General features: G+C 36.3%; 1 protein-coding gene across 1 annotated transcript; it reads right to left on the bottom strand.

Annotated features, from left to right (window-relative positions):
* Positions 1 to 246: 246 nt before the first annotated feature.
* On the bottom strand, positions 247 to 26,780 carry TMX3 (thioredoxin related transmembrane protein 3). The gene is made up of 16 exons (XM_053466802.1): positions 26,646 to 26,780; positions 26,224 to 26,284; positions 24,185 to 24,224; positions 23,023 to 23,146; positions 20,865 to 20,910; positions 20,606 to 20,686; positions 19,546 to 19,645; positions 18,904 to 18,981; positions 17,701 to 17,767; positions 11,480 to 11,578; positions 8,949 to 9,006; positions 6,926 to 6,979; positions 5,080 to 5,136; positions 4,585 to 4,714; positions 3,764 to 3,832; positions 247 to 1,052 (listed from the first exon to the last, which is right to left on the bottom strand). Exons 1-16 carry the CDS (start codon positions 26,680 to 26,682, stop codon positions 786 to 788), a joined length of 1,368 nt encoding a protein of 455 aa, XP_053322777.1. The 5' UTR covers positions 26,683 to 26,780; the 3' UTR covers positions 247 to 785.

Here is a 26,780-nt window from a genome sequence, read left to right as displayed (position 1 = left end):
TATATATATATATATATATACACATATACATACATACATACATACACACACCTGCATACCTTGAAATTCTCATTTTAAAGTTTGCTACAGGACAAAAAAAGAAATAATTGCATCACAATACACAATAAAAAAAAAACATTTCCATCGTTATTTAAAACCTGTGCCCTATAAACTTTTTAAAAATAATATACGTGAAAGGTTGATGTAAATTATGAAAAAACCTAATTTTATAAAGAACAAATGGTATAAGGCCTAACTGAAAAAAGGATCAATTATTATTTTGTGCCACTAGATAAATATATATAATTGTATAATGCAAAACAACATATGACAAGGTCAATGTGGTAAATGTAGGCAAAAATAATAAAAAGAACTGGCATATTAGAAATTTGAACTCATTTTTACACCTGCATAGTAGACCTGCCTGATAGGGGACTATGACCCAACATCACAGATCATGAAAATTCCTATTATGAAATTGTTCTAGAAGACTGGAGTATGTGTGCCATCATACAAATACATATTTGCTTGTAAGAACATTCACACTCAGATTCAATAAATTGAAGATTATTATTGGTCATAACATACAATAATAATATTTTGTTTTTCGAAAATCGTTTATTAAATTCTATTAAGTCTGCCAGATATTTCCATTACTTTAAAAATGGAAATTGAATAGATGCCAAGAATGCTGCTGAATTTTCAATAAAGCTCAGTGCCAGTGGTTCACATAAATAAATAGGTTGGTTTTGGGATCCTAGAGAACTATCCACTTTACATGTAAGTTAATCCTTTTTCTTTTCTATAAAATCCTTTTCTACTTGTTCTTCATCAGAGACATCTGAGGAGTTATCTCCTTTTTTATCCTCTTCTTCAAGTTCCTCATCACTGCCCTCGTCTGATACATTGTGATCAATTACATCTTTTCTGGTCATTTCTTCTGAGCCATCATCTGTGTCAGCTGTGCAGATTCCGTAACACATTATACTGATGACACCCAGTGGTAGACCAAAGAGGAAGCAGCCAAGGAGTGGGGAACTCTTGAAGACCGACTGTTAAACAGAAAACAATTTATGCGTTCAGTTTTTTTTTTGATAATGTAATGTAAAAAGAACTGAATTAAAACAGCAGAATACATAGATATGTAGAGTTGTAGATTTATGTCAAAGTAAAAGTTCAATTGAAGTGAGATATATATTATATATATATATATATAGATATATATATACACACACACACACTCATATATACTCACAAAGTCCATTGCACACCATTCCAAATTTCCCAAGCCTGGTGCTAGTAACCAGGAGTTTCCATACAAAGCACTTTCAAAAGATGGTCAGCACTCCAGGTCTTTAAATTAACAATTTCTCTTTATTCAAAGTCATGTCGACATTTCAGTCATTGCTGACTTTCCTGAGGAATGTATGTCCTGAGGAAAGTCAGCAATGACTGAAACGTCGACTTGACTTTGAATAAAGAGAAATTGTTAATTTAAAGACCTGGAGTGCTGACCATCTTTTGAAAGTGCTTTGTATGGAAACTCCTGGTTACTAGCACCAGGCTTGGGAAATTTGGAATGGTGTGCAATGGACTTTGTGAGTATATATATATATAATATATATATATATATATATATATATATATATATATATATATATATATATATATATATATATATATATATATATATATATAATATGAGTGTTTATATATAATGGGCCAACTTGGGAAAACTTGTATATATATAATGGGCCAACTTGGGAAAAGATGTGAAATCAGATGAAAGGATCAGCTTCTAAGGCCACTAAAGCCTAATAAAAGGGTATTACCTTCACACATGGGTTGCACATTTAAGGCTCTATACAGTTTTTTTTTTATTATTTAAAGATTTTGAGACTCGTACAAAAAATCCATACAATTACGGATAGTTTGACATTTCCGCAACATAACCTGGCTGTCCCAAGAGCACATTAACCGAAGAGAAAAAGTGGCATTTTACTAGGGACCCTGGTAGCAATGGATCTCGACTTGCTTTTGCATCATCCATATTGCACAGGAGAAACAAAGTGCCGTGATTAGGAGGCCCAGCTCTCCTTTTGCATGAGGTATTTGAAAAGACAAACTACCGTATTTATCGGCGCATACCACGCACCGGGGTATAACACGCACCCCCGCCCGGACCGGAAGCGAGGGAGACGTGGCTGCAAATTTTTAATCGGCGTATAACACGCAGGTAGGGTTTCTCTTCTTATTTTAGTTATCAAAAGTGCGTGTTATACGCCGATAAATACGGTAATTTTTTTTAAGTTTAATAAGTGATGCAATAGGGAGTTTCTCACTTCCAGCCATAAGGAAGGATTAGTCAGTAAGCTGCTGCAGGCCTCTTCATTTGTAAGTCAAGTGCAATGTGTCAGCACCCCCAAGTGTGTCTTGCCTACAGTCAAGCATGGTGGTGGGAGTGTCATGGTCTGGGCCTGCATAAGTTCTACCGGCACTGGGGAGCTACGGTTCATTGAGGGAACCATGAATGCCAACATGTACTGTGACATACTGAAGCAGAGCATGATCCCCTCCCTTTGGAGATTGGGCTGCAGGGCAGTATTCCAACAGAATGACCCCAAACACACCTCCAAGACGACTGCCTTGCTAAAGAAGCTGAGGGTAAAGGTGATAGACTGGCCAAGCATGTCTCCAGACCTAAACACTATTGAGCATCTGTGGGGCATCCTCAAACAGAAGGTGGGGGGGCGCATGGTCTCTAACATCCACCAGCTGTGTGATGTCACCATGGAGGAGTGGAAGAGGACTCCAGTGGCAACCTGTGATGCTCTGGTGAATTCCATGCCAAAGAGGGTTAAGGCAGTGCTGGAAAATAATGGTGGCCACACAAAATATTGACACTTTTGGCCCAATTTGGGCATTTCCACATGGGACGTACTCACTTTTGTTGCCAAGGTTTAGACATTAATGGCTGTGTGTTATTTTGAGGGGACAGCAAATTTACACTGTTATACAGGCTGTACATTCACTAATTTACATTGTAGCAGAGTGTCATTCATTCAGTGTTCTCACATGAAAAGGTACTGTATGAATGCATTTGGCTGTGCCTTTTGTGTTGCTTCTTTGTGTGTTACATGGTAACTCCAAAGTTTGTCTGAAGGCTCCAGAAGACATACCTGATTACATCTGGGTCAGCTTGTTTAATCTTGGGAAAGAGAAAAGGCACTTGGCCCTGTCCATGTGATTACTAACACCATGTCCCTACAAATCCTGCCGAACTCTTATGTGTGGCTAGACCTACCTCTCTAACACTTTCCTATAGGAGCCTGAGAGCTCATCTAGCCCCGTGAAATTTCTAGGTATGCACATGGCATATATAAAAGATTTATTTTTATACTGTCTTGTCTGACAAATAATTGGTTCTGCTGATACATTCAGTAGACATTAAAACATTCATGCAGCTATGTGTGAAGAAAATCTTGTTTTGCACCATGGTTGAGTTAATTATGATTGCTAGGGCTTTTGTTCCAGAACTGTGAACATGAACTGTAGCTTCCTACTGAGCAACTAAGGACACTGGCATCATATATATGTATATTTATGTTTAATTATATTGAAGAAGGACTAATGCATATTCTGCAAGCTAGATTTGTGCATTAAATAAAAAATAACTGGGCAATGCCGGTGCTTAGGTCAATAGTTTTCTACATGGTTGGAGTCAACATGTGTACAATACCAATATTTGATAGCGTATACTTACGACTACAGTAGATTTGGCATCATAAGCTACCCTCTTTAGTCGCTGCAGGATTCCATCACCGCCTTGAGCCTATAGTTTTCAAAGCAAGAAAAGCAATACAAAGATTCAAGCAAAATGAACAAATGACTACTTAACTTACTATTCAGAAGTTATTGCATAAAGTTCTACAATAGAAGAACACAATGAAGAACATTTACTTTCACATCACTTGAATATAAAACCCCAGTTAGTTCCACAATGGACAAAGCACCTAGAAAGCTACATTATTTTATTGAAATAACAATATGTTTCTTAAAAATTGTAGACTATAATTTAGGATGAATATAAAAGTTAAAATGAATTGTTCGGTCAACTTTTTTATATTATGATGAAATACTCAATCAAAAATATATCGATCATGGTAAAATAGCTATATATCATCAGGTAGCTTAATGGTTTCATGAAGGGAAAAAGATAAGTGCAAAATTTTTCATTTAAATTTCAGTACACTTTTTTAAAAATAAAACATCCGCTGATTGGAGAAACATCGTAATGCAATGACATGCAAGGTTGACTGGAATTCTACATACACACAAACCCCATTTTCTGCTAGGGAGGGCAACAGCTATTCCCCCCCAAACTGATAACTAAAGTCCTTGCCTCAGTCTTCCTAATACCACTGTGTTATATGATAATCCACAATTCCCAGATAATCTCCCCACACAGGGGAAAAATTATTGCGCTGGTTTTACACCAGGCATGTGGCTGTATGGGTTGTAGAGAGTTGTACAAGTCGAGACATACACATAGTTAGGATAATTAATTGGGGGGACACTACTAACCTCTGCTGTACCATCAAGAATGCTGTTAATGAACTGAATCATGTCTTCGGTGCTTTCAATTTGTTTGCTTGGCAAAAAATACTGTTGATTTGATGTGTTGAGTACAACGAAAGATGGCACACTTACGTCACTGAAGAAAAAGAAGAAAACATCTACTATTCACTACTATCCCCAAATATTTTAATACAAAGGGGAGGCCCTTGCTGTACATATATTAGCAAGTGATTTAAATAAATTTTATTCCATGCTTACAAGATTCCATTTATTAAGCATCTACTTAAATGAAACTGATCTAAACTCAATGAAATTGGAAAGGAATACAGCACTGTCACAAAAGTGCAGTTGTAAAGATCAATGAACAATGTGCCTTTTAATAAAGCAAAAGTTACTTTATTTGAACCCTACATTGAAAAGTATTGTAAAGCTAAATATAAATGACTACAGTTACAAAATCTGTTCTATTACAAGAAATACAAAAACACATCATTGACTTACTCCATTAGCAAGCTATTTATGTACTCATTCCCATCCATGTGCCCGAACTGAAAGTCTCTGTGAACATAAATGAACATTTTACCATATATAAATATATACAGGTTAACATCTTCTAAAAACCATTAATGCATAGAATCCCTACAAAAACAGAATGGCAATTTTCACTCGTCCAACTCATCGCTCAAAAACTGCATTGTGAAGCGAGCTGCAAATCCTTACTTGGCGGATGTTCTCAGGTGGTTTGACTGTAAATGTGAGACTTCCATAATATATTCTAAATTGAAGACTCAATTGATGGAGGGGAGAATACTACTGTTAGTTTCTACAACATAAATAAATGAGCCCTCTATCTGAACAGGTATCAGTGCTTGAAACTGGCAGTTTTTCCAGGGTAACAAAAATAAAGGACCACGTGTACTAAAAGCTTGTCTATAAATAAATGTTTGTCATCATTGAGGAAAAAACGTATGTGTTTGTAGAACTACATATTTCAGATATTTTTACAATTTCAGTGTCAACTACATGTGTGATACATTGTTAGCAAAAATGGTCCATATGTATATTGTATCTGGTGACATATTAGGGTATCCTCTCTGTGATTGCAAGAAATTGTGGATAGTATATGGGGGGCTCTCAACTGGCTCCTAAGCGGACAAACAGGAAGAATAAGAACACAAACATGATTCACATATGTTTTTTTTATTTCTTTACATAAAAATGGACTGATGAGCTTTTCTATGCAAGACTGATGCATAAAATGTGAAAAAAGTTGACATAGCTTCTTTGACATAGAAAGTGACTGCAAATAAGGAGGGTTTTTTTATCATTTGCTTCAAATATTTGGGAAAGTAATGCAGGGGGGGATATTTTTCTTATATTATTACCATTTTATCATAGATAAAATTGCACTTCTTTGTATGTTTTTATCCCTCTAGATTTAAAAATGCATATTAAAAGTACTCACACTGAGTTATTTGTTGAATATACACTGCAGTTAATTTTGAATCGGTTAATGCCAAAATCAATTTTTTGCTGTTTTAACTTGCCAGACAAGATCTAGGACAGTAATCTGCCTGCAAACAGCAAATTCTAAAATTGGAGTGAACATAATTTTTGCATGTATTTATACCATTATACATTTGTGTTATGATGCTTGTCTTCTAGACAAAGCTAGAATCCATGCTAACATTAAAAACGTCATCAGTAAAATTGAAATGGAATATCTCCATTAAGGATTGAGTGTTGGGTGAAGTAATTCTTGCTTTTTATATAAGAGATGCAAATATAAATGACAACATTCAAGGTCTCTGTGGGCATCAGAAGGTTGTAGATAGACTAAACAGTCACCCAGCAGGAACAGTAGAGGCTAATACAGTAAGGGAATTTAAACATTCTTATTGCTAACCCGAATCTAAAATAAGACCAAGGACTGATTAAGGTCTTACAAGAATAATGGTTCTTATGTGCCATGATTCTGACACAGTAAGAAATTACCAAGACACCTAAAATGCTATTCATACATTCACACATGCTGCCATACGACATCCAAAATGCAGGCACGTTAAGCAAATTTCTGGGCAACTCAAACGGTTTTATTCAAGTTTAGTGCAGTTGGATTTGCAATTAACAGATTACATGCCGAGATGCTTTAGGGATATATATCGGGGCAACTAAATGTCAAAATGTTTTGCGGGAAAACCGGATCATCAGATTAAATCTAGACACAAAACATTGATGAGCTGGGCTTTGTCAAGTTGATTATCTACAAACCACTTCAGCATCTTTACATTTTGGTAGCCAACTTTACGAAACGTCCAGAAATATTTTGGCAATAAAATATGAATACCTATGAAAATGATCCCGGTAGTCTTTTGATACTTGCTGGACAATGGCCTTTAATCTAGAAATGGAAAAAAATATATAATTATTTTAATTGCATAATGTAGAAATTATTTATGTGTATTTTGTGTATAAGATACATAATATACTACTTAAATACCTAAAGGTGCATAAGCTTGCTTTCTTTTTACAATGTCTGTCAGGCAGTGCATAGCCATTTGACCTCACTTTCCAAGGTTGAGTGGTAATAATTATGACAATATTTTGATGAGGTTTATAGGAATTCTATCTGAAGGGAAACACCCATTTCTTCTGAAGGGGTCATCTTTATATTGTTATAAAGGTACTTCCCAATCAAAGCAGGAAAACATATTATTCTGCACAGTAAATTCAGTATATCCAGCCTTCGCTACAGTGAGTGTCTTTCCTAATCATACTTTAGATGTTAAAGTCACACTAGCCTGAGCCAAAGTCAGGAGCACTGTACATAAAACAGCATTGTTGCCGTTTTGTGAAAAATAGCTTCTCAAATAGGATAATAGACAGGAGAGTGAAAAGTAAAAATTAGACATTTTGCAACAAATATCTTCCTTATGAACACAGGACACTATAAAGGATTAAAAAAAGAAAATTCCCCATTAACATGCTTGATTTTCCTGCTTGGAATATAAAGGGTATGCCATATCGGACAATGTCTTCGGTAACCTTTTCTATGGCATACTGAACAATCTATATAAAGCTCCGTGCACAAAATCAATATCAATAGTTCAGGCCCTATACTCTGTTAAAAATACGGCTGAACCAATAATGTAAATAACTTTAACACTTCCAGCAACTGAAAGGTTAAAAGATACCGAGAGGTTTTTCTTTCTTGGTGCTGGTAGCACTCAAGTAACAAAGGTAATCAAACAGTGACTATAATGTATTCTGGGTACTTATCTTGAGTCTTCTATTGTGTGTCAGTCAACGTACAGCTTCAGCAACATTCATGTTGCAGGGTTTCACACAGAGAAACCTTGACAATGGTGGTATGGCACTAAAACTGGTTGGTGGTGTCTAAGGCTATCATTTAGTTTTTTTGAGCCTTGCACACTGTGTGCTATTCTGTCCACACATGAACATGTGTAGTTGTGTATATTATTACATTTTATATGGATTACAATATATATTTTTTTATCCTATTCTGAGTGAAGCATACCTGTTTTTCCATCTCGGGAGATTAACCCTCCCGGTATCTATTAACCTTTCAGTTGCTGGAAGTGTAAAAGTATTCAACATATTGAACAATCCAAACAGATCCTCAGTTGAGAAACACTAAAGAATCCTCCTGCCTGCACCCATTTTTCATTGATAGACACAATGCCTATGTCTCCTTCCTTCATACTGAAAAATGCTTCTTGAGAATCAGTGGTGGGTTCATGGTTAAAAATGTCTGCTTTATTACACTGCAGCATGTGAATTTGGAATAGATAAAAAAATACAACTACCTTGCTCATCACAAAATGTAGAAATTTTATTTAATATACCACAATCCTGAAGGCGAGTTTTGTTGCATTTCAGTATTTTAACCAAACTTCTTCACAATTTATTACTAAGGGTTATTATGATGTTAACCCCTACAAGAATGGCTGAGCTGGCATTGAATAATATGTCTTTATTAAGGTGAGAAAGTCTCACTGAGACTTGCATTATGCAAGGCCAATTCTGGCCTTTTTGTAATAAAAAGATCAAGGGCTGGCTGTTATTTATACAAAACACTCACAATAAAGTTAATGGAAGCTTATTAATGCTCTGTTTGTTCATGAGTTGACAGTTCTGAAATATATTGAAGAACCTTACGTACCATTAGTATGCAACTTAAGAACCAAGGTTTTTATTCAGTAAACAGGGTCAGTATATAAGAGTTTAAAAATGGGCTTAAAAACATTTGAGACTGATCTCGCCGATTGTGAAATTTGTTGCAATTGATACATTTGTACTAGTAACTTTACAGGAATAAGCAGGCAGCTATTGGTGATTGCTTCTCTTACCTGGTGTGGTCAGCTGAATTGTTCTTCTCATCAATTACAGCGACAGCAATTAATTTTCCTACAAAGCAAAGAAAAGGGGGATTTTTAGACAGTCTTAACCCTATTAAAGGTCAAATGGGTGAGACATATCATGCCTGCTCTGTTTTCTTATAACAGATATTTGATTTGGAAGCCCAACCATGTTGTCTTGATTTTGTGACACTGTATTTTATTTAGGCTGCACCTTTCAAGGGGTGCATTGACATGGCAGGTGAGCAGGTGTACTTTGGCCAAAATACCACACAAAAACATCATACTTTTTGAAAGCATGCATTTGTAGGTTTGGATTGGAGTGTGTGTGATTTCTTCAGTTTTGTTAAACAAGTTAATCTTCAAAATAGGTAGGTTAAGAAAGTCTACGCTCAACCTTGGCTTGCATGTCATAAAACCAGAAATACAGGTCTATTCACTGGATGACTTGTGGCTTTCACTCAAAGGTCTCTTCTTAAGCGATCTTTAATAAAGTCAGAACTAAATGATTGTGCACAAAAGGTGTAATCAGGAGCTTTACTATTATAATATTATTACACTTGTGTATATCCTAACCCTTAAAAGGAAAAAAGGTGCAAAAGAAAAATGAATTACACTTAAAGGGTAACCAACAAAATTTCCATCAAAATCTATTTTTTATTAACATTGTCTTTTTAAACATCATATATAGGGGTTTGTAAAAATGCCTCCTCCCTAAGAATTCCAATTATGTATCCCTGGCTCCCAAAGTCTACACAAATGTTTCAACCCTTTCAGAGGTTTATGTCATTGTAAAGGAAAACTTACAGAACAAGAACACATACATTTCTTTTGTAGCTGACCAGCGGCGCACAAACTCCTGCTGTATCTGGGATGCATAAATGCTTTGCAGGGGATGTGTTCAGCCAAACACGTCCCTCCATGTTATATAACAAAGTTGGATAATAAGGTTTCATTTACCGGGCAAAGAGTATTTACTTTGAAAAGGATTATTATACAGTGATGTCATCACAGGTGACAAAAGAAATGATGAATGATTTCTTGACGAAACTAAAAGGAAATCCTTTTTTCAATCATTTTGTGAAAACGAAACTTGGGTTTAATAGTTAATGTAACTACATTTAAATTTCAAATAAGTGTATAAAATACACACTTTTATACCTCTCAACTTTCCTAATCATAAGTAATCCCTTCTGTACCATATGGACGTAACGATACACCCACAAAAAAGTCAGTGGAAGATGTCCAACAGAAAATACTGCAGCGCACTCTGACGTGCACCACATCTGGACGCTTCTCTCCTCAGGGGACTGCCTTGCATCCATATTGTTCCGGTTTAAATATTCTGGGTTGTCTGGTTTATGAAAATATATACTTTTATGGAAGCATGTTTTCCTGAGAGACTACTAAACTGCTTCACATGTAGCATAGGCCTAGCAAAACACCTTGACCCAACATATAGAAACTGGAAGTCTGGAAACTAGCTCAGAGCACTGACATTTTTCTTTTCCCTGTTTGCACATATGTGAGGTTGTTGGCTCCTCATGAGTCTGGTTGCAGCTTGTTGTCCAGAGATTAACGGGGAGGAGGTTTAATTGCACCTCCCCATAAACATTAATGAGGTTTTGGTAGCAGTATAAACTGCTTTGTGTGCCCACTATGAAGGAGGTAAGAGTAGGTTCTCACCCTATTGAGAGTGTGCCTTGACGTGGCGGGTGAGCTTAATTATGCTTTGGCCAATTCATATAACCAAAACCTCTCATTTATATTATGTTTATATATTTGTCAACTTTATTTGTTTTTTTATATACACTGTACAGCCATTATATGGTATCTTCCATCTTGTGCCCCCCAATGTCCAAAATTAGGGCTGCAAATCCAGGATAGTTAATATAAAAAATCAGCAATTGTAATGTACACCTTGCAATATGAGACCTATAACTTAGATATTTTCAAAATTTGGACACCGGAACATTTTTAAATATATTTTCTGTCAATAGAAAATATATGAAAAACAAGAGTGTGTGTGTGTGTGTGTGTGTGTGTGTGTGGGGGGGGGGTTCTTCTATTTTCCTCTAGTTTTTACGAAATTACTAATATAAAATGATTGGCTAATTATGTAACTATGGTATCAAAAGAAACATATCTCTCCTTGAAAAAAATATATGTAGTCTACATGGGTACACTATTCACAGGAAAAGAGAATAATGGTTGAACCCACATATGGCAAAAATATCAAAATAGCTTAGGCTATCCGAAGGTACAAAAAACCCTGGTAGTGAAGGGGTTAAATTGTCACCAAATACAATACTTGTTGTAAGCATTTATAAATTTTAAGGAAGTTAAGGAGAAAGGAAGTACATGCCAGGAAATATATTCTAGCAGCAGATTGGGTATTAAAGATGTCTATTATGAAGCAAAAAAATGTAAAGTTTTCAATGTGGTTATCGTCCAAGCTATTTATTAAAAAAAAAGGCAATATCCAACAAAACCCAGAGTCACATGGAAAGTAAATACCTTACCTGTGTCACCAAGCTCATACAGTGTAAATCCATCAACATGGAGATAGCCTTCAAATCTTTCTTTATTCACCCATGAAGCCAAATCACCATCTTCATATTCTTCAAGGGAAAAAAAAGAAAAGAAAATCATGCTCATAAAAATGTCGCTTAGCAACAGTAACAGTTAAGTTTATTCTCTTAACAACAACACATGTCTTTGGTCAGTAATGAGAGTCTATCCTTTATGAGTAACAAGCGAGTGTGGTGGCACTATGCCTATAGCTTAATAACTCTCCTGAGACAGCAACCTATGATGCTTTGGTGACTTAACAGTGATGTGAAAAACTATTTGTTGAATCTAGACATCAATCATGGTTAATTGATTGCAAAGTGAAGTAGGCTAAAAGGTCTCAAAAAGCAGCACATGATGCCACAACCTAAAGAAATACAAAAAAACGATGAGAAAAAGTAATTGCCATTTATAAAGGTGGAAAGGCTTACAAAGCCATTTCTAAGGTTTTAGGACTCCAGCAAACCACAATGAGAACCACTATCTACAAACTGAGAAAACCTGGAACAGGACTGGCCGGCCTACCAAAATTCCGCCTCAGTTAAGGTCAGTGTTCATGATTCTACACAAAAAAACTGTGCAAAAATGGCATCCATAGAAGAGTTGCAAAGTGGAAAACACTGCTGACCATTTGCCATAAAATACCTTGATGGCCCCCGAGACTTGGATAATACAGTGCTACTTTTTGTTTTTGGCATTTCTGAAGGGCATAGGGCATGTATATTGTTTAAAGTATTAAAAAGGTAAATCATTTTTATTCATAGAATTAAAATTAAATATAAAGCAATATTGTTAATTTTTTGTGATAAGTTCAGGTAGACTCTAGGGACTGATGAATCAAAATTGAGTTGCTGTTTTAGGACCTCGAGCCATTAATTCTTCTCTCTACCAGAAAATCCTGAAGGAAAATGTCTCGCCATCAGTGCGGAGTTGGGTTATGAAGCAGTAAATTGATCAGAAGAACACATGCAAGTCCAGCTCTGAATGGCTCAAAAATAAATAAAATAAAGGCTTTGGAGTGGCCTGGTCAAAGTCCTGACTTGAATCGATTGAGATGATGTGACGTAAGCTTAACAAGGCAGTGCATACTTTTAACCCTTCAATATGTCTGAACTAAAACAATTCTGTCAAGAAGGTGGGCGTAAGCTCCCGTTGATTGATGTGAAAGATTTGATGTAGGTGGTGTTCTAATACATTTACATTGTATAAACTGTTCTTATTTCATATCACACCCTAATAATGTAAACATAACCACAATAGCAAATACTACAGTGTCTCAGATATTTGCGTCTCATTCAACTTTCATACTACAGTAATATGTTCTTTGTTTTTTATCTTTAGATATATAAATATATACAATATATACCGTATTGGCCCGAATATAGGCCACACTTTTTCCCCCCACTTTAAGTCTTTAAATTTCTTTGAATTTCCACGGGGGGGAGTCCTGGCAAGGGAGATTTTAAAGCACATCTTGCAGACGTGCCGGCAGTGGAGGTTGTTTATGCTCGGATTGCCGCTGCCGGTGAACGTCTGCGCGAACAATCTTCCTTGCCGGTACTTCCCACGGCGGAAGTGCCAGCACCGGAAGTTGAATACGCGTTATGCGTAGATGTCCCCCGCCGGCCCCGTGGAGTCTGCACCGGTATGTCTGGTGGGGGGGGGATCTTGGGGACAGAGTGGCAGCATATCTCGGGGGGATAGAGTGGCAGCATATCTTGGAGGGGGGGATATAGTGGCAGCATATCTTTGAAGGGGGGCAGAAACTTTTTTCTTTAAAAAAGCACCTAACTTTTAGGGTGCGGTCTATATCCGAGCCAATAGGGTAATATATATTACAAGGTTTATTACCATATTGCATGTAGCGTAACTTTCGGTTTCATTTTTTTAGCGTTACAATTTTGCAGTAGGGGAATTCCAGACACCTAAGATACCTCCTACCAATACAAATACTACACAGCAAATCAGGAGATGGCACATCCACTCAAATCTAGAAAAGCAACACAAGCAGTTATGAAAGCAAGGCTGTTCTATATTTTTACTGGGTGCCTACTTATCCTGGTGGTCTGGTAAGCAGTTTTGTTTTTTGTTTTTAAATTAAAATAGTAAAATTCTAGCTATATATTCCAAAAGCTAAATGCATGAAACAGCAAATTGAATAGAATTCTCATACGTAACACATACGGATATTATATACACACTGTGTGTGTGTGTATAATATATTATATTTTATACACACATATACATGCCTTGTATTTTGTGAAAATGATTGCATTATTGACAAATTATAATAATAATATATAATTATAATATAATAGAATAATAATGTAGAAGCATGTGGTGTGTGGACTGCTCCCAATATCTAGCTTCTTAGTCCCTATATTCTTCGGTTTATCAAGGAATGAATGAACATTGACCAAATTATTTGATAATTTTGGTTACATAAAATAAACAAAAAATATAAAACAGTATCACTACCCTTACCAGTAAATATAAATTAATACTCCCCAATGCACAGCCGCTGCCCAAAAAAGCACTCTCCAATGCTTAAAATAAAGCAAAACAAAAAACAAAAATAACACATATGCAAAAGGAGAAAAACCAGTAATAGTGCAGTATATCAAATAATTGAGTTAATTAAATGTGTATAATTATGCACTCACAATAAAGTTCACCTGTAAAATAGTTTTACTTCAAATGACTCGAAAAACATAAAGGAGAAACACCAATGGCGCAGCATCATAGCAAAAGAGCTAAAACATTGATGTAGGATACTTACAGCTATAGCTGCACACACGATCAATGTGCAAATAAAGCTATATACAATATATCAAAAGCAAAAGAAAGGATACAGTGCTAAATGTGACCCCCCCCCAAAAAAAAAGAAGGAAAAAGAGGGGGGAAATGATCAAATTTACATGCCAACAAATAAAAGTGGCATATAAAATAATTATGTTGATATTAATTACCAGCCATGTGTATGCCAAAAAAAATAATTCATATATAAAAAGTTATTTGTAACCAATAAAGGACAAAGGCACTAGTCTTGATTAGTAAAGGTTTTTTTTATACATACATACATACATACATACATATATTAAAATTATTGTTTTTATATTTATCAGAGCACTGTCATTTTTGAGTTTCTATATATAATATATAATATGCACATATACACACACCTATATATACGCACACATAAGTGGACCGCCACAACCACAAATCTAAAGGGAACACAGGAGGAGGGTTTTTCGTCTACATGTTCACATTTTGTGCACGTATCAGGATGAATATCAGGATTTCCTTTTTTTCTTGCACAATAATTATGTATTAAAAAAAATGAAATGCTTACTTATAACCTGTGTGTGCGTGGTTTTTTTGGGGGGGGATTTGTTACCTTGGATTACATCTCTCTCAAACAGGGGTCATCAAGTGGCTGTTATAGTGATCAGATCCCATTTTTGATTGGCTCTGTAGCAGTTTGAAGTGTTCCAGAGTATAACTCTGTAGTTGACGTCCAGGTACCTTTGACTTTCAGGTCACTGCTGCAGTCAACACCACTGACTGTGATTTGGGGGGGGGGGGTGAAGACAAACATCTACTCCTATAATACCACAATCATGTCATTGAATGGGTTAATGCTGCACTCCATGAGAGCGATCAGCCTGCAGGGAATGGTTGGGGCTGATCCCCACACTGAAGAAACAAAGTAATTAGTCCATGAAGCTACCTATGGCATCTGGGACTCGATCACCGGTAAACCAAGGGCTTGAAGGCGGGAGCGGGCTCTTTTTTGCTGTTGCTGGTCTGCCTCCAACTCTGAGCAGACAGCAGCAGCGCCCCCGCGATCAAGGCGAGATTTTTTAACTAAGACATATACTGTATATATAGGTCTTCCATCCTCGGCATGCATGTTAGCACCTATATATGCCCTACCATTGCAAAGAGGTTAAGATCTACCGCGGTATTTTGTGTGCAGCTGCTTTATCTTGATATTGCTCCTTTATGTTTTTAGAGCCCTTGGAATTAAAGATGTTTTACAGTTGAAGTAATTTGCATTATCTTTTGGAGTGCATGATTGTACATATTTAACGTAATTATTTGATATACTGCACTATTATTGTTTTTTAATCGCTCTTTTTGCAATCTGTGTCATTTTTACACAGAATAAACGTTGCAGCCTTAAAGCACATTTACACAATATTTTGGCTTTGTATCTAGAGCACAACTTGTTTGAAGTTTGCACTTTAATACAATTAAGTTAACCAATAGGACTAAGAGAAATGTCACGTGCAGGACTTGCAGGAATATTTAAAAAACTGGATCCTTCATGGCTTGGTTCTGTCATTAGCTACACTGGTTCTAAAATAACAAGCAGTCGAGCTGGCTGTTTTTGTTTTTTTTAAATCAATTTGTTACAGTGACAATTTATAGGTCTCGGTGCTTTACAGGTGTATTAATATTAGGAGTTGATTACAACGTTTAAACTTGCGATTTGATTATGTGTTACCCTAACCATGCTTCTACAGGCCACGTATTTACAGTAGTCTATGCATGCAGACTATAATGACATTTAATATGTACATTATATATGGGCCAGCAGTTATTATACATCATTCTTCCTCTCTTGCTCTTCTAGGTTATATGGCAATAGGAACAAAAAAGAAGTGATATATGTACAGATGAAGTATAACACCACGCGGGAATTACTGACAGTAGAGCTCAACAGCTATAATATGACATTTATTGAAACCACAAAGGCCATCCAGTTTACACTTCCTAGAGCCTACGAGCAAAGAGAAACCACAGTACATGACAGAAGACGACTTGTGTTCATTTTCTCACTTGCAGGTGCATTACAGTTTAATTCACAGGATGTTGCTGCAACCTGTAAGCTCATATTGGCTCAAATAGAAGAAATAAATAGGCCTGGCAGTCTCTGTTTTCAGACACATAGTCAGTGTCAACTATCAATGAAAACCCCAAAACCTACTCAATGCTTAACAAATGAATATTTATCTATTTGTATAATAATTAAATAATTAATTATACATACTATCAACCTATTATATGTATACATTCAAAGACAAGACTAACAGTGTATAGGAGATTGTTTTTACATTAAGATTACCCGCATTCATGCAAAAGTTAAGAGTACCTGCCCTTACAAAATGAGCCCCATGTCAAGTAAATTAAATTCTGTTATTACTATTATTTTTATTATTAAAAGACTCCTTGAATTTACACTTTGTCAAACATTTCATTTTTGCCGATTAGATTTCAAAAACAAAGCTCACTTACAAAAAAGGACATTTTTTTAATTTTATAAGTATGGAAGCATGCTGTCTCAAACTTTTGGTATACGGCATTGAAGATTGATAGTTCTTTGCGCCTTTTTTTTATGCAGCTGGATCTGCAAATTTTTTTAGTATGTACATATATCCTTTCTGATTGCTTGTTAGGGTGCTATCAGTCTACTTATAGTGCTTACAATTTCCAGGCCTGGGCACAGTGACAATTTCTTTGAATTGTCTTCACATCGTCTGTGATCACATTAATACATTCCCTCATATATAAATCTACTGTTTACACTGAAGATTGAAAATCACATCAGTGTAATTGTTTTGGTTAGTTTCAAATGTAACCTCCTGGAAGCCAACATCTGTCTCTTGCAGCGCCAGTAGACTCTAATCAACTTCCTGTTTAATAATCATCCAAGTCAGGGGAATAGGAAGATGGCTACTAGTATGAACACATGGTAGAAAGGTGAGACAGTCCAGCCTTCTGAATTGAAACCACTACATGCATTATTTTGTTAGCCAGATTAAAATGTAACTCGATTATAATTTTTCAAGGAATGCTTAACCATCCTTTAAAAAAATGATAACTATCTGACCTCTCATTGGCAATGTGAGTATACAGAGTAGATCTATTACAATGGAGCATAATCTCAGCTTCCTGATCAAAGAATCAAGCTGGTACTAATTTTGATTCCAGCTGTTGTATTATTGCTAGCCGTGATACAAAAATATGCCATGACATGTTTTCTATGTGGGTTTATAAAAAGGTATCCACTTTAAACTAAAGATTACATATTATCTAAGGCTAATACATGTTTTTATTTTTATCCAAAAGAACCGGAAAGCAATAGCCAAATGGCACATTCACTTACCATCATAAACAAAGTAAGTAGAGTCTTTAAAAACAAGAACAGCAGGAACTTCACTCAGGGTGACATACTAAGAAAAAACAATAAAAATAGTTAAGTATGCTTTAAAATCTATAATTACAGAAAATCAGGATTGTATAATATCTAGATATCTTTGATTATTCAGAAAACAAAGCACGACTATTTTTGCATAAAGTTATTATTAAAACGGGACTACTGCTACTACTTATAAAAACAACAACAACAGCGCCTTTCTCCTAGTGGCACTCAAAGCACTTTATAGCACACGTTCTCAGAATCAACCAAATCGGCAGCTGAATAATAGATGTTATTTACCAATTCATGGAACTCATTTATCAACCTTTAGAAGGATGAAGGGTTGAGTTGACCCTACCGGGCTTTGAACCTGTGACCATGAGTCTCACTGGAATTTCGAAACGAAAGTTATTGGTGGCCCCTTATTTCCTCTGTTACATTAACCCTTAGGAATGTAAAAGAGATTAAAATTGGGTTGTCTTTCCTTTAGATAGTGTTTTTGGAAGAAATAACATATGTAGGTCTAAGCCCCCCTGCTCTGACATCAGCTTGTTTCTTTATATCTGATAACATGGTGTCTCCAGGTTAGCATTCAGAAATATGTATTATGAACATTTGTAAGCACACTTTATCCTACATACATGCTCATGCACTCTACCACAACTCTACCACATTCACTAAATCAATTCACTGCCCCAGGAGTGTGACAGGCTGTAACAGTAAACCTAACGCACCTTACTTTAGTATTATATACAAACATAAATTGTGAGGATGACCAATAATGATGCATCCCCTGAATCATTTGTTACTCAGTTTCATAATCGTGGGGTTTTTTTTCTTGCCGCTTTTCTTTCTTTCCTTAACAAGTTAATCTACACTGGTCAGGTAGGGTAAAATTAAGCATTCAGTGAGATTTTTATTTTAAATGTGTGCATTATAATTAATCTAATTAAAAACAGGTAAGATTTCAAAATAGCATTTGGTTCATTTACGTTTATATGCAAAATGTTCATATGCGTATAACATGCCCAAAAAAGTATGGACAATATGCCCTTTAGCACAGAAACAGTCAGCACAGAAAACAGTTTTTCCCTCTGCTTGTCATTTTGATATGTGAATATTTTTTTTTCATTCACTTGCCCCAATTAATAATTATTTCAAAGAATTTACCTCAGGCAAAACTTCCTCCGAAGCTGAAAAGAAGTAAGTATACACGATAAGCTCTGAAGCAACTTCAATGTATTTCTCCTGTTAAAAGAAATTACAGAAAGTTATTACTATAATGACTGTTTGAATTACTTTATTTTCAATCATTCTTCTGTATTTTAGAAAACAATGTATCACCAGAAATGCTTAAACACCTTAAGACTAAGGGCAGGTGAACTATGCTACCCAAATAACCTTTTTTGGCTTTTTTTTTTAATTATTCTAAATATGGCGGGAGTACGTGGCATACACCAACATTTCACTTTAGACATACAGTTTTTGAGATCATATCAAATTCTCCTGAAAACAACAAAGTAAAGCACAATGGCCAAGGCTGTGAGCATCACCAGAATTATAGAGCGGTTTACGATCAGACGGTCATATGAGTAATCCAGCAAGGGCTATCGCCTAGCAATGCTAGCAAGGGCTATGGAAAAGCAGACATAGAATTTGTACATCGTTCTTGGGTTGGGAAAATGCTGCATGTATGATTTTAGGGACAATACACAAATTATGGGTAGGGAATGCAACCAAAAACAATTACAAGAAAGAGCTGCAGCCTCCCAGAAGTCCTAAAAGGGCAGTTGAGGGAACGGCGTACTGTACCTTCAGAGTGGATTCAACGCCGACATACACGAAGAGCACCCTGTGTCGCTTCTGTACATGCTCAAACAGTTGCTGGCTTGGAAGCTGTCGGATTAAGGGTCTTAAAGAGAAAAACAAATCATTCTTAAAATCCATAGCAAGTACACTTCAAAACAATCAATATGGGATCACAGATAAGATTATACATACATAATGTCTAATATAGCATAACACGGATAACGTTAGGTAGATAAACCATAAAAAAAATACAAGGCATTTTAAAATAAGCGTGTTACTGATTAACGTCTCGTGCTTCAAACTTGCAATTGTGTTTGATTATACTTTACCTGGAGCTTAACCATAAACTCTTTTTAAACACAATTAATGTTCATTAAATATTTTAATGTGCATTCTCCAACCTGTAGCAAACAAATATATAGTGGCTAAAATGTTCTGTTAAATTGACTTTATAAAACATAACTTAGTGATGCGTTATTTTTAGCCAAATGGTTAGCTAATGTACAATATTTTTTTCTTAAGCTTTCTGTTTATGCCAGCAGCACACATATCTATTTCAGCGCACTGGAATGCACTAGATGTGATCAATTCATTGGCAGTAAGTCCTACTGTCGTCCATTTGGACCATTGCCATGACCTGTGAGTGATATGAGGAAGCCTGCTCAGTACATGTTCTCCCCATCTACAAGGCCTGACTTTGGACAGCTCTGATCTAATCAGTGGGGTCTGCTTAGAAAAAAACAAACATTTATCATACAATCTAGCGTGCTAAATCAGCAACTGGATTGTCTAACCTGAAGGCTCATTCACATAACACAAACTTTTAAAAAGTTTTACAGCTTTCAGTTAAAAAGGCAACAACTCAGTGCCTGGTAGTCACATGACAAGTGTTCCCCACCAAAAGGTTAAATGCTTAAAGATTTTTTTTTAATGGAAAATGTTGGCATTTAACAGCACCATAGTGTTCCTAATGTTTTAATTAGTTACATAGTGTATTTTGTTAATGTTAAAACCATTCAGGTGAACTTATCATACAGAAATATTAAACTGAACCGGTACTTACCCAGCAACTCTGTTAGAGAATTCAAGGATATCCTCCTTCGTTCTCGGACCTCTGTAGTTATATGCCATATCTCCTTTTAATCTTAATGAAAAATAATAAAATCTTACGTCCGAGCTTACAGTGCATGCAGTCTTTAAAAGGCAAGAGTGACAGGTGAAACACATATTTAAATGTGTTTAATGTTGATATATTACTGTATAAAACAAAGCCATAACACTGAAGATCTTTACAAAAGCAGTTTTCTGAAAGCAATACTCACAACTTTATTGTTGGAAATCCCCGAACACCAAATTCGGAAGCCATGCCTGTAAAATAAGGCAGATTACGGCATATTTGATCACTACAAATGACAAAAATTTGCCAATAAACCACGTAAAAACAATTAAATTGCATTCTCTCAATAAAAGACACCACAAAATAGCACGAGGAGGCATACCCTCAAAAGTTAATCCACCAGAATAGTTCTCAAATAACAAGTACAAGGAACAGTTTGTACATGATATTCAAAGCACTATATTTCTTTCATTTCTCACTTGCCCTTAAAAGGAGGAGTGCAAAGATATGTCGTCATATCCTGGCAATCACAACAAGCTGTTTAAACACACATTCATTTTTGCACAAACCATATTAAATATTCAATACATATAAGACAATTCTGCGCATACCTAGCAAATACCATTAAAAAAACCTAAGGCATGCGGCATAACAATTGTGGATTCCATCACACTATATGCTATGTATTGCTTAGTCTGCCACATTCAATACCATTGAATGGTATTCGATGGTTATGTGCAGAATTCTCTTTGTTTTGTGTTCTCATTGGTCATTACTATTCTAGCAGTAACTCAGGAATATGAATGTTTATGTCTTTTTGCTTTTTAGGTTGTGCGCGCCACTTTTTTTCAGAAGAAAAAAAAAAAAAAAAAAAAAGGATAAGAAAACGGTTTATATGAAACCACATTTCCTGAGAAGAAAGGAGAATATTTTTACAGACCTACAAAACAGCAATATGCGGGGTTTTTTTTTTTTTTTACAAAAAAACTAGAAACACAGTTAAGATAGTAGATTGCAGAAGAAGCATCTGCACAGCGTAAGAGTACAAAATATGTAACTTTGCAACACAGTGGCAAAGTATATCCTACAGTTACATGACCCAATAAATGTCAACAATTTCAATTGGTCTGTGACTAAGTCTTAAACAGAAGCAGTTAGGCTACAGATAAACTACAAATATAATCCAACCCTTGCAGTGGCAGAATATACACAATGCTTTTGATATGTATGCAGTTTCTGCCTCACGCCTTTACTATCCCTGTTCATTTCTATGCTACAATATCAGGATGGTAGGAAATATGATTTTATATATATATATATATATATATATATATATATATATATATATATATATATATATATATATATATATATATATAAAAATATAAGTCTATAAGACTAAGATCCAGATCCCCCGCAGGGGACTTGTATACATTGCCTGCCAGAGTGGAGGATGCAGGTCCCCTGCAGCGCTGAAGGGATTCTTCCTCTCTGCCAGCCGATGAATGTCTGCGCAATGCATGCAGACAACCTCCGCTTCTACCTGGCACTTCCGCTGGGGCTTCTAAGACGGAGCGCCAGCGTGACATGACCTTCCAGCGCTCAAAGTTTACACTTGACTGGAACTTCTGAATTATTGCCCATATGGTAGAAATTGATAATTTTCAATGCTTTTGTTATTTTCTTATAACTGATAATTAAGCTGGGTTCCATGACCTGCATGGTTGAATGCAGTACTAGTATTAAACCTGCAGGAGGAGCTCAGAGTTCTCAGGAGGGTCTGGAGACCCCCTTCTTGGGAACTTTATTTTTTAATTGCGCCAAAATCTCAAGGTATTGTGCTTGTTTCTTCTCTCCGGAGCGGTTACAGTGCGCCCTGGTATGGGTTTTTAGTGTTGCTTAACGCCTCAATATCAACAATCACCTCCTAACTTCTTTTAATGCAGTAAAGCGTACGTGGATGCTCTGGGAATCGATCAGATGAGGTTCCCTTCTGCAGTTTTCGGAGTTGCTGAATCATTTGAGAGAAGAAAGCAATCTTAGATCGATTTCTAAACCTGTTTAACCTTATGAGGTGCTAGGCACATCAATTGTCATCAATGGGATGTATTTAAATTCATGGTGTACTGGGCACGTTAATGGGATGTATTTAACTTCACTTTAACTGTTGTCAAGGGGTTAGCTGCAGACCACGCATTATAAAATTTATTTGAACATTTTTTTGGAAATGAGCTGTTTTTGAAGGCTCCGTACACTGCATTATCTGTACTGTGGCCAAAAAAAAGTTGCAATGGTACATCTTTGTTTCTGGTGTATAAAAATCAGACATTTATACATAGCACAGTGAACAGGACTACACTTACTAGAGTGAATGGTAGCATCCATCTTCCCAACTCTCACAGGAGAGCCACTACTTCTCATTTCAAGACCAACTTCATTCCAAACAGGCTCAAGTTTTTTGCAGTGGCCGCACCAAGGAGCATAAAACTGAAAGTCAAGTAAAAATATAGTCCCTTTATAATAAGAAAAAATCCTGACAGGGCTCATAATGTGAAAAAAAATTAAATAGTTCAGAATCATTACCCAGAAAAAAAAAATGCACGTGTGATAATTAGGTGGTTGACATGCAATCACCACATAAGAAAGATAAATTTCTTAAAACGTTTCACAATGATAATATTAATAGTAGTAATGATAGTAATAGTTGTATAGCTTTCACAAAGCAAGCACATGTAGCAAGGTGAAATAAAATTTTGAAAGCAGCTAGACTTTGCATCCAACCGTCCAATACACAATTTCAGACCACATTACACATGCTTAATGCGCTTCCCAAATCAGAACAGAGAGGTAGTATTATTCTATATCAGTACAGCAATATGCCATATAATGCATACCACAGGAAGCATTTGCCTAGGCCAACTCAGCCTAAGGAGGCAACAGCTACTGTGAACCAGAGAAGATTGTGCTATTGGACTATTAGACTCCACGTGGTGCTTCTGCTCAATGGGTTTGTTCTTTGACCTCTGCAATGTGCTTATTTATATTATAGAAATCTGTTCCTTGCTGGCAAAGCCTCCATGTACCCTTGTGGGGCAGTGTGCCCGGATATGATGTCATATTCAGCAGAGAGGGCAACAATTTAGGAGGCGAGTCTACGTAGTGTACTGCATAGATGAAAAGTGACTCTCGTAATTTTATGGATTGTAATTAAGAAGCCAAAAAAGATCAACCCATCAACCTCTACAGTTCAATTTCCGGTTAATAAACTCACTGGGAGTTACATATGTTCTGTGTCCTAAGAATTATAAAGTGTTATAATTAAACACTAAACAAAATTTTGGCTGTGGTAACAGTATGCATCTCAAATTTATGTGTAGTTCCAAGCGCTGAGTTGTGCTTGTGGAATAAACAGCTTGCGTCAGGAGATGCAAATATGCAATTTTTTTGCATTTATTTTTGCTTTTACAGGGAAAAATTCACAAAAGTTACATTTGGGACTGTAACATGTTTTAACCAAGAACTTACATCCACAAGCCAGATATCATCTTTTCGGTTTTCCTTGAACCTACAAAAAGTAAAAGAAATAAGATAAATGAGAAACTAAGTTGATTTGTTGGCACCTCTATTGATTTTGCATAACCATTTAACATAAACAGTAATAAATATGTTTAAAATGTATGGCTTTACTCAAATGCACCATCACTCTTCTTTCTCAATGCTCAAATACCATCTCACAGAATACCACCTAGCCAATGCTATTTTGGCTGAATGAGCACAAAGATAGACTCCAAAATTTTGTGGGAAGTCTTCCCAGAAGAGTGGAGGCTGTAAACGGAACAGAATCCCCCAATATGCATTTGCCCCCCCCAACTTTCTGTGCAAGAGGTATGTTCGGCAGAACATATTTCTTTCATGTGATATACCATACTTACAGTTAGTCAGTTCCAGCATTAGCTCTGAGAACACTGCAGGCGAGGTCTACTTAGAGCCCTACACACATGCACTGCGCATTCCTGCCACTGATTGGATGCTTGAAACAGCCAATGAGTGAAATAAAAAGTTGGGACAAAGAGCGGGTGTGCAGCTGCAGCTCCGGAGCCATACATTTCTTTTATTTAATTTTTTGTAGGTTTAATGAATGCATATGAAAGTACTTACAAGTTACAAAGAACTTTTCGTGTGCATCCATTGTAAAAGGAGCTTCCTCAGACACTGGAGTGTCCCTTTAAGTTGCCCTTTGCTTTCATTGGGAACTTTTTTTTTTTTTATTTCATGCACATTATTAAGTTCATGTCAGTGTTCTGATATTGTACAACCCGCACTGAACGATCCAACTGTGACTGGCACTAAATATGCAACAAAAAAACCACTTTGTAACCGTTTTGTTTTCATTAGTCAAAACCCCATAGAGCACACATTGTTAATATCCGCTCGACTTTGTCTGTTATCTGATGACAGCTCTTTGAACTGTAAAATTATAAATCCCATGCTGAAAAGATTCTCATATGTGTATCCTACTGTAGCATGCTTACTCATGTATTTTAAATCTAAAGCAGCCAAACACACATGGAATGTGTACTGGAGTAAAGCAATAACAAAATACACAGACACGGAGAAAATAAATATATATATTTTCTTTTTTGGTACTTAACGATCAGTAGCCATATAGACATTTTTATCAAGGTACAATAGACATTAATACATTAAGAAAGGTGTTCCCTGTTTGTTATTGAAACATTTTAGAGGTTTACTTGTACACACGGCTGATATGATTTTATGAATAAAGAATTGGCCAACCTAAAAATGCTTTACTATGTGGACATGCATTTCACCAAACATTATGAGACTGAGATGTCATACACAATCAACTTAACTAGTGAACTATATATACAAATTGATAGTGAGATATGTTTCAGACTCAGAGGCTGTGGACATAAAAGTATTAAACATATTGATGAGGCAAACAAGATATACCGATATTCGTACAGGCTGTATATGACTACCCTGCAGTATTTCAGGTCTGTCGGGTCTGCAAATCCATCAGCATTTGGGCCCCTGACTGGTCAGCCTGATGGATGACCAAAATACAACCACTATCAATGCCTATCTACTTATTCTCATACAACATATACATCAGAAAAGTCTTGGGCTATCGTTAAGCCAGGAAATGTGCAAAAAATGTAGAATTTCAGATATATATATATATATATATATATATATATATATATATATTATACATATTTTTTTTTTTAAAGAAAAGGGGGAAACTCTAGACAGACTTCATACCCTGAGAGTTCTAATCATACAAATGACACAGCCTGGGCCTTTTGGACTTTACATTACGGGACAGTAAAAGCCTCACCATTGAGTAGCCTCTCATAACACCATGAGCTTTTAATGCTGCAGTGCCACTACTTTGTCCATGGGATTCCTCTCCTCAATTCCTCTCCTGGGTTGCATTGGTGTCAACAATAAACATTATACACAATAGCCTGTTTATACACACTGTACCTCACTAAAACAAATAATAACACTCTTACAAGCATCCAGTGCTCTGTACTTACGAGTCATCCAAGTCCTCCACTAACGCAGACACAGAAGGAAAGGCCAGGAAGAACAAAGAAGCTGCAGAGAAAATAGAACAATGCGTTAAGTATTATGAAATTGCCGTATTCCGCTTCCTATTTACCGTAAATCAATTAAAAAAAAAAACCCTTTCAAACAGGTCAATGCTCATTCGTATAAGCGTTTATCGGGGGGAGTGTAAGAATGCCATAGAGAATAAAATGCAGGGATGTCCACAGCAGCCGGGTCCTAACCGGAGAGGGCGTGAAGCAGGAAAGAAAGCATCACTGGGGCTGCATGCATTGGATAGGATAGGCGGGGGCACAAAAGTACCGGCACCTCATGTGCGGCCTTGCCCTGAGCGTCCGGCACTGAGGGGATGAAGGTGTGGGCACAGTAACTGGTATAAAGCTGCCTTTACCTGTTGCTAAGATGAGGCAAGTCCCGGTAGCTGCCATATTCGGAGGATGTGATACCGGAAGGAAACGGTGAGAAGTCTGCCAGTGAAGCTCTCCCTCCCTCCTCCTGTCACATGGAACACTGACAGGCTGAGGAG

The sequence above is a fragment of the Spea bombifrons genome, chromosome 5 (genome assembly GCF_027358695.1).
Source record: "Spea bombifrons isolate aSpeBom1 chromosome 5, aSpeBom1.2.pri, whole genome shotgun sequence".
NCBI classification, from domain to species: Eukaryota; Metazoa; Chordata; class Amphibia; order Anura; family Pelobatidae; genus Spea; species Spea bombifrons.
The sequence above is the reverse complement of the archived record's forward strand: the minus strand, read 5'-3'. Positions and strand labels throughout refer to the sequence as shown.

Excerpts from the sequence above, each read along its gene's own strand:
- TMX3 (XM_053466802.1), bottom strand. The coding sequence starts at position 26,682 with ATGGCAGCTACCGGGACTTGCCTCATCTTAGCAACAG. Across the intron at positions 20,911-23,022 it reads GGATGCTACCATTCACTCTA|GCATGGCTTCCGAATTTGGT; the intron begins GTAAGTGTAGTC and ends CTTATTTTACAG. Across the intron at positions 3,833-4,584 it reads TTCTTGATGGTACAGCAGAG|GCTCAAGGCGGTGATGGAAT; the intron begins GTTAGTAGTGTC and ends TGAAAACTATAG.